This window comes from Haemaphysalis longicornis, unplaced genomic scaffold (genome assembly GCF_048455015.1).
Source record: "Haemaphysalis longicornis isolate Haplotype H1 unplaced genomic scaffold, Haemaphysalis longicornis Haplotype H1 scaffold_1, whole genome shotgun sequence".
Lineage (NCBI taxonomy): Eukaryota > Metazoa > Arthropoda > Arachnida > Ixodida > Ixodidae > Haemaphysalis > Haemaphysalis longicornis.
Genome location: NW_027526203.1, coordinates 222,743,496 through 222,752,459, shown reverse-complemented (window position 1 = coordinate 222,752,459; position 8,964 = coordinate 222,743,496). Strand labels below are relative to the sequence as shown.

The following is an 8,964-nucleotide window of genomic DNA, read 5'->3' as shown; positions in this document are numbered from 1 at the left end:
AAGTGAGAACAAATCGTTTATTGACATCCGCAAGTTTACAGAGGCCAGGACATCATTTCATTTCGATCGCTGCAATTGTACGTCGCTTTCGTGACAACATTTTTTTTTTTTTTGCCATAACAACTCGTTCACTTGCGCTAAGATTTCGAACGAAGGGCACAAATGAAGTATTGACGGCGACAACGGTTTCCTTTGCACCGTTTTTCTAGCGGAGTGCATAACACTCACCTTCTGTTGGAAGAATCGAATATTCTGGCCTCGACAGCTGCCTTCCGATGCGGAATTTCCCACATTTGTCATTCCACAAGCACTCAATTCCCGTGTTTTGCCAGTCCTCTCAACAACTGATGGACGCAAAAGCACATAACAGCAATAACAGTCACGAAACCGGTGCTCCGCGCACATTGAAACGGTCGGCCGTTGCAGCGGTTTCAATTTGAATTGGCGGCTTTGTGGTTGCGAATTCAGAAACGAGGTGGTGCACCAGTCGGCTGTTCGTAAAAAGTTGCGTACATTTTTGCTCAACGGATGTTTGATGCGGAACTTGTTAATAGTATTTTTAAATAACACATTGTAAGCGAACTGTGTGGGCTCTGAGTCACGGAATGAATGTTTTGTATTCTATACCAAAAGTAACATTTTGCCTGCGCCGTCTGGTGGGCTTGATGGTCGAAAACAGCGCTTTAGGTTGGTCACGTAGGGCGTCGATTTTTACGCCGCCTATAGGGAAGACAGGGAACGTCCAAGCATAGAGTTTCTTACAATATAACTAGAGGGGAAACTGGCGCTGCGATCGTACGCCTCAATGGGCGTGATGGGTAGTTGTGGATTCGGATTGGCGCTTGATGGCTCGTGAAACTTACTATGGATTGCAGGCAGTTTCGTTTTCGTTTTGGATTTGCATGAACGCATTTGCCTAGGCGGGGTGTTGGAAGGAGTGATCAAAATATGTTTCTCCTTGAACTGCATGCCTCGCGTGCACTGACGCCGCCCTGAGTGGAATGTTTACAACCAGAGTTGCGAATTGGGTGGGTTATAAATGCATTGCCGCACAGCGAGCATGAAAACACAAATGACGGCGCTCTGTGCGGCGAAGTTGTCTGCTAATTAGGAGTTGCGGCGCTCTCATTCGGCAGAGCAATGTATTGTCGAAGCTGACGACGGTTGCCAATCGCTTGGAACAGACACACCTTTCGTGCGAACGCCGGCTCCTACGGCGTAGAACAGCAGCACCGGCGGCTGATAGGAACGCAGCTTGATGTATGTCACTATATATAACTTCTCCATAGGTAATCGGTTTCTTTTTTCTTATGAGCACAAAACTTCTCTTACTATTACAAACCACCAGCGCCGAAACTTTTACAAGTAGTTTTTAAAGAAGTGCGCGTCCTGCTGTAGTTGGCAGAAAATGGCAAACCTGCTCCACAAACCTTCTCGACTCCGCGTCTGCTTTTTATTTAAACGCGCCGTTTTATTTCGTAAAAAACCGGTTTTTCGTCACTAACTTTTTTGTTCGCCATGTAATTTGTAAACGGAGAACCGGGCAATAAGAGCTTTTTTGCCAAAAAACACAATTTGCGCAGCCATAAGCCCGTTTTGATCCTACTCAATCCGGTTCCAAAACTACCCATCATTCCCATTGAAGCGTAAGCGCCGCTGCCTTGTTCGCGTTGACACTAGCGCCAGTTTCCCCTCTAGTTATTTGTATGAAACTCTATGCGTCCAAGCTTGAGAGGCCTGGCAGGATGCGCTGCACCAAAGCGCTCGATTCACCGCTGCACGAGTGGTTCCCTGCACCGCGTCGCTCGATTGCTCATGGTGCGGCAGCGGTGCCGCCGCGGTGCAGAGAATCGCTGCACCTGCTACGGAGGAGGTGCAGCGATTCGGTGCCGTGAGCGTTGGGGCGTTGCGGGTTGGCAGGCGGCTACCGGCAGTTGCGGCGACCGCGTGAAAATGTCCGTCGAGCTCGAAGATACGCGGGACCATAGAGTTTCATACTAATGAAACTAGAGGGGACACTGGCGCTGCAATCGTTCAACCCCCATGGAGCTGATTGTGTGACGTAGACTCGTGATTTTCGAACTTGGCTTAACTTGAGGCTTGACGATTGTTATATGTACTAGGCTTCGTACTTTTCCGCTCCGTCAGTTTCGGTTTCGGCGTCGAAAGCGTCGGTGGGTCATTCCGGGCAGAATTGCTGTTGGCGTTCGATTCCAGCGGCTGCAGTGCGCAAATACTGCACGGCTGGAATGAATGGATACGGGAAGCACTCCGCGCCGGGTAGTGCGTTCCATCCTAGCCACGTTCATGACTACGCTTGCGATTATAACACGAGCACGGTAGCGCCGAAGACAAATAAAAATCTTTTATCAGAAGTAAGTATGTGTGCACAGCCGGTGATTTTTTTTTTTTTTTTTAATGTTGCGGGGGCGTCCACCAGTGGGTGGGTCGGCACCTTATCGTGGGAGAAAGCGGCGAAACAAGTAGGGTAGGCCGCTTGCATAGGACGATTCCGCCAGTGCAACCGTCGTCTGCTAGGCTGTTCCTGCAAGCACAACACAGTCCCTTTCCGTTGCTAATCAGCTGCGTGTATTCACCGGTGTAATCAAGGCTCACGCGCAATCGCTGTGACCGCCCGCAACCATGGACGCATATGGGGTGTTTAAAGCTGAAGGTAAAAACAATGTAATGAAATGAATACTCTGTATATGCAGTGCAGTATCAGACAGGGAGAGAAAATGTACCTCTGCAACGGTAGAATGGCTTTACCTATTGCAACAGAACGTGGCCAAATGATTGCCTGGGGCCTACCAGTACTTTTGGGCCATAAAGTATGGCTCACATAGCTATGTACTGGTGAAGCCATATGAGGCGATCACCGGCATGCATGCTTGCTATTCAATGAAGTCGCTGTGAGTCTACATTGGTCACAGTGTTCCCCATCCAGTGGCAGGTGTTGCTGTAGCAACTGTTTGCGTTAGTGGAACCCTGGCTCAGCGCCTGGAGACAGGCATATTGAGCACAGAGAAAAAGTTGGCGACTGCACTAGGCGAGTACTGTGTGAATTTATTGTGCCAACAGCAAAGTGCAGAATTCCGTTTCACTCATTTATAAAAAAGCCCTCAGCACAGTCATACTCTGTAACACTAATAAAAAAAGCACAGCATTGCTTAATACATCAAAAGCAAGAGTGCAAGCTTACCTTGAGGAAGTTGTTTTGAACTTTTGAAGGCTGGTAAACAGCAAACATGCAAACTATGCAGTGAAAATGAGTGAAGGCATAAGCATGTCGCATCAATGTATTTATTGTCCCATCCAAGAGCCACTGTGAACATATTGGTACCAGGATTTAGTTTGTAGCTACCTACCAGCATTGCCATTTTCGCAACCAGCATACTGATGTACGCAGGCTGCTTTATGCAGGAATCAACAAAATGGTTACTGTAAGTGGCGAACAAATGCGACGTTAGGTTACGGTAAAAAGATTGCATGAAAGGAACCCTAGAAAAGCTTATAGCTGTAGAGCAGAAGTGTTTCGATCAGCATCTGCCAGCACAGTAGAAGCAGGGCAACAATATCTGATCAACGAACAAAACAAGGGTCTTAAAACAGCGTACACTCGGCACGACAATATACAGCCACAGTGAACAGCAGTGGGTGGTACAATCTGCAACTTGATAACAGCCAGAAGTAGGTGAGGCAGCCTTCTACCCCACTGATCAGAACCTTTTGAGCCATACTGACAGTGCAAGATGGGAAAGGGCAGCTTAACATTTTTCAATCCATTGTTTGGGCAGACATCAATGGTGCATAAACAAAACACTGCAGCCACAACGTATAATGTAAGTTTTAACTGACATTCACGTGGTGAAAGCTGATCCCTACGTCACACCTTCATGAATATGTTGCTGGAGGAGGTGGCGGCACCACAAAAAGTTTGTGAAAGGTGCGCAATAGAACCTGGCTTCAATAGAGATTTACATGGGCAGTGAGGACGTGCCAGCTCTCTCACAGTCATTGGCACCACACACAGTCCTCCTCAGCAGGGTCCCTCAAGTGAATACCACTTTGGAACACAGTGGGCTAAAATACCACGCAGAATACTTCCACTTCATTCTTTCAGTTCAATAAGCACGTACACAAGTCTTCAAATGGCTGCTCATAGTAGTTAAATGAAGTTGGTTTCATGCTGTGCCAAGGCTATCGCAAATGAAGCCACTGCTATAAGTCACATTTATGCATACAATGGATGGTTTCGAACAACTAATTTTCTTGCACCCGAGAAAAATAGTTTGAATCTTGAGTGCCTAACAAGCAAGATTCAAAGAACATCTTCCATGCACTACAAGCAACTTTCCTCACCACTTGTTTTTCTCTTTATTGTGCAACTGAATGTACAGGATTGTTTTTACTATTTACATATCGTAGGCTGCAATCAACCTCTCCCCAAGCCCTTTCGCTTTTTCAACGGTGGCCCTTGCTAGAATTTTTGTGTTTTTGGCAGCTTGGCGGCATGCCTGCCTTGTCTTGCGCTGCTGATGATCCATCCAATGATCCTGACTTGGAAACTGGTTGCATGCCTGGTGCAGCTTCTTGTGTTGCCTGCTGGTCTGCTCCTTGCACTGCTGACACAGCTGGGACCTGTATCGAAATGGATGGCATCATTGAAGGTTTTGCAGATATTTAGAGCACAAGTATGTACTCTTAAAATCCAGCACACTAGCATGCTTATTTACAAAAAGGGTTCCAGCAACATAACATATTCAATGACTCTGGCTTTCTCATAAAAACACACAGTTACGATCAGCTGCGCGCTGCCGTGTTGACACTGAAGTCATTACTTAAACCAAAGAGAAGGCACATACACTGAACTCACAGGACGCCAACAATGTTTTCAGAGGTCGTGCTTTAACAAGACATGACTTTAGCAGTTGGATCATTCAAGACTGAACAACCGCACAAAATGAGTAAATGTTTTGAACTTATTGTGGAACAGCTACGGAACAACGAATGCATAAAGGCAGCTTGTGTATTATGGAAATGGTACCCCAGAGGCACTATTTAGTTGCTATTTAGGCAAGCACCGTCTGATCAGCAACATTTACGCTGTTTGACACCTTCGCACGTAATTTCAAACTGTTCCTGCGCTTCGGCACGCTTGTATAGAGGCACTGGAAAAAATAGAGAGCCTTCAATTTTACACGCGTACCTGGTTATATCTGGGCGTGAGACCTCGGTTAGACAGGTGATGATTGGTACTTGTGGGCGTGAAATGTACACACACGGTGCTTAGATATATCAGTGCGCGTTATTGGTCATCTAATAGAAACATTCTACACGGGAATTTTCACAAAATTAGGAACTCCCGTAAAATGCAGCCCAGCTGCTCCAGAACGCCCTGCATGCCTGCCGCTCTTAGCAAGACGAGGCCGTCTTCTGGAAGGTTAACACGAATGAAGTACGAGAATTTTTTCGCTGTGTGGCCTGATAAGATACCCTGTTTCCTACGTTTGTCGCTCTCAACATATAAAATTAACATTTGCTCACAGAAACAGCTCTACAGTGCGTCAAGACATTACACGAATAGTACAACAAAGAAAGAACCCGATTAACCATCCGGTCAATAAAACATCGTCTGCGTGTTAGCGACGAACAGAGGTGATATGGTCGAGTTCCGTGGTCGAGTTGGCCGTTATGGCTTGTTTAAGGCACCAAAGCAAACGATCAGCTGTTACTCAGCGTCCTTTCACGATTTTGTCAGCATGCCGACCGCACGTCGGGTAAGGCGACAACAGTTACACTTATGAGTGGAAATGAACAACAACCGTGTATACTTACTTGGGGGTTATACGACGCGTCGCCCCGCTACTCGTAGTCTTCCAGAACGAAATTTAACGCTGTACAGAGGCCCTTCAGCAGACACATGCCACCGCCGACTCGCAAGCAAAAAAAAAAAAAAAACGAAAAAAAATACGCTTCGCCGCCGAATAACCGGCTCCGCTAAATTCAGCCGCGTATGCCGTTCACAAATCACTTCCCCTCTTATAAAAGAGTGCTTCTAAACCTTAATTAAAACTTAACGTATAGTACAAGTTGTTTATGCGACTAATAATTTATACTGTAATAAACATTAGTTGTAGCTTTTCAATTTAAAAAAAGATATTTCGAGTCAAGTCAAGATGTTGGCATAGTCAAGCCAAGTTCGAAAATCACACGTCTATCTGGCATGGCCGCCCTCATGGGGGTTGAAGCAGACGATCAACGGCTCGCATAGACACTAGCGCCAGTGTCCCCTCTAGTGTATATTAGTATGAAACTCTATGCGCGGGACGAACTTAGCGTCGCCGCTGATGCGTACGACGCAACCCAGATGGCCGTAAACATCCAGTTGTAGAGGACGACAGGCGATGATGATTAGCAGACGACTATGCCTGCACCTCGCTCGATTGTGAACACGCAGGGGCGCTGCTGACGGTGCAGCCGCGATGCACGGCACCGCGGAACCACGCTGCTGCACTGCACCGGCACCACAGAACTTTCTCTGCAACGTTGCCGTGCACCCCTTCTGAATCGAATGGAGCTAATTTCACATAGGAATTTCACGAGTATCGGAACTGAAAAAGCATGGAGATTTCTTCCTCCATGTGAAAAAGTATCTATAAACGTTGATGATGATGACATATAATGGTAATAACACATGACAAAACAGATAGTCTATTGCTGCTAGAAATCATTAAAATATTCTAAAAAAATGAAAGGTAGATTGCGCAGTTATTCTACAAATCACGTCTTAAAAAACTTAAATGCGATACCAAAGGCCGGCGACATCATCAACATCATGACTGAAAACTTTTGTCAAAGCTGTCAAAGTGACCGCGCGTGTTCCGAGAGTTCCGAGTGGGCTCCAGTGCTCCAGTCACCGCAGGCACAGCGTATAAAGAACTTGCTGCGCAATGGAAGCGAAGTCTGACTTCGACTACAGTACACTGTCAACGCTGACAATGTCAGCTGCGGCTGCCCCGGTAATGGCCGAGCCGTTGCCCTGCTGGTGCAGGGGGAAGCCGAGTGTTCCGCTCGAGGACAACCCCCTTGTGCAGTGGGTGAAGCAGCAGCTCGTGCTGGACCCGGAACGCAACGCTAACGATGTGCCATATAGCCAAGCTTCCCGTGGAATGGGACGCGGTCGACCAGTGCGAGTGGACGAGCTGTTGGTGAGTGCAGGCCTCATTCGCAGACGCGGGCACCGCCGAATGTGTTGGTGAATGCAGGCGCAAGTATGTTGTTTTCACACCGTGTACGCCACGTTGGTGTTCCCACCAAAGTAGCACGTGCGCTGTTCCGCGTGCTTGGCGCAGTTGCTGTAACAGGTCTGTTTTCGAGCCGCAAGCCTGGATTTTCGCTCAGGCGTTCATCTCGCAGCATTCGGTACAGTGCCTCCCATTTGGGAGCACTGCGAGATCCATTCAAGTTCAGGTAGTCCACCCCGGACCTCCGTACAGTGCGCGTCAGGCTTGTCTAGGGCAAGCGAGCGCGTGGCTTCGGAGCATGCTGGCGACATCTGCTGATAGCGGCTGGGTTAGAGATAGCTTGCCATTGCGCATGCGTGGATCTCGGACAGGCCCCGGCCGCCCGTCGTTCAGCTTGGGCCTCTTAAATTTGCAGACGCCACCACCCGCAACGGGTGCTTCTTTACTGCGTGCCAGCCGTAAACGGTGACACCGGAGATCAGTGCGTAATTTTACGCGGTGCATTATCACCCCAGGGACTTACGTAATCGCACAACAGGTTCGACCGAAAGCCCTGCAGTGAATTCTTGTTGCGTGCTTTCCGTTTGGTACGCTTGAGATTCAGAAGATTGGTGCTCGTTACTTTAGGCGATGACGTAACTGTCTGTAATAAACGCGTCAAACGGCGCGTCTATGTGCCCTGTCACCGCTCATGGCTGGCACTGGGAAAGACCAGCGCCCCTCGTGGGTGGTGGCATCTGCAAATAAGAGTGGCCCACGCGAAATGACGACCGGCCCGACCCTGTCCGAGATCCGCGCACGCGCAATGGCAAGCTATCTCTAACCCAGCAGCTATCAGCAGATGTCGCCAGCACGCTCCGGAGCCGTGCGCTCGCTTGCCCTAGACAAGCCTGACGCGCACTGTACCTCTTGTGTCGATGCCGCATGCGCGACCGTTGTCTGGTCTTAGGGTGTCTTAGTGAGGCATATGTTTGCTTGGGAGTAAAAAGCAAAAGCTCGCCAACTCCTCGCAAGCCTATGTGTGCACTTGTGCAGTGCTCACTGCTACGTCGGCGGCAGTCGGCTTGGGCTATTGGGGGAAAGTGGTGGCCAGCATGAGGTGGGGGCACACCTGCTCCTCCACAGCACTTCTGAGCACTGAGTGCGGGTCCCAGAGAGGCGCTGGACCTTGCCACCATGTTGGCAGCATTTGTGGCCGGTGTAGCGTATGCAAGAGCTGTGGCGGCGGTGGTTTGGTTGCTGCAGGTCCCCATGGGAGCACCAGTTGTATAGGAATTGGTACCTGTGGGAGTTGCAGTAGTGGTGCACCAGGTGATGGCCACTGCATCTGCAGCAGTGGTGGCATGTCATTGCCTTTCTGTCTGTGTGGTATTCACGCCGCTCAGTTCCAGTTGGACTGGTGCTGTCTTGGGCATCTGTTCTGCAGGCTCCTGCAGGTGTTCGTGCGGGGAGCGTTGGCCTAAGAAAAGGTTTCGTTGCCTCAGCAGTTGTGGCGGCAACAAAGTTGGCACCCTCCGTGCTGTACAGTAGGCCATCCTTTTCCCTCATTCCTGCCCCCCAACCATTGCTGAGGCCTAGAAACCTGTGCCACATATGATTACACCATTTCTTCATCCTTGCATTGGCCAGAAGGATGGCCCCGCAGGGGCACCTTGCGAGTTCAAGGTGACGGTAGTGGCGACACCGCGGACCCCGAGCCCATGTGGGTTGGACCCAC

The 8,964-nt window shown here is 49.1% G+C and overlaps 1 protein-coding gene and 1 long non-coding RNA gene across 2 annotated transcripts in view; one reads left to right on the top strand and one right to left on the bottom strand.

Moving 5' to 3' along the window:
• Positions 1-3,285: 3,285 nt before the first annotated feature.
• On the bottom strand, positions 3,286-5,939 carry LOC144142205 (uncharacterized). Its single transcript, XR_013316893.1, has 2 exons — positions 5,839-5,939; positions 3,286-4,641 (listed from the first exon to the last, which is right to left on the bottom strand). It is a non-coding gene; the product is annotated as an uncharacterized LOC144142205 (long non-coding RNA).
• A 1,014-nt stretch (positions 5,940-6,953) lies between these two features.
• LOC144157898 (germ cell-less protein-like 1) overlaps positions 6,954-8,964 on the top strand; it is a 70,580-nt gene continuing 68,569 nt past the window's right edge. The window contains exons 1-2 of the mRNA XM_077688619.1: positions 6,954-7,003; positions 7,055-7,211. Of these exons, the coding sequence (XP_077544745.1) occupies positions 6,954-7,003; positions 7,055-7,211 (207 nt within the window). The remainder of the gene's footprint in view (positions 7,004-7,054; positions 7,212-8,964) is intronic.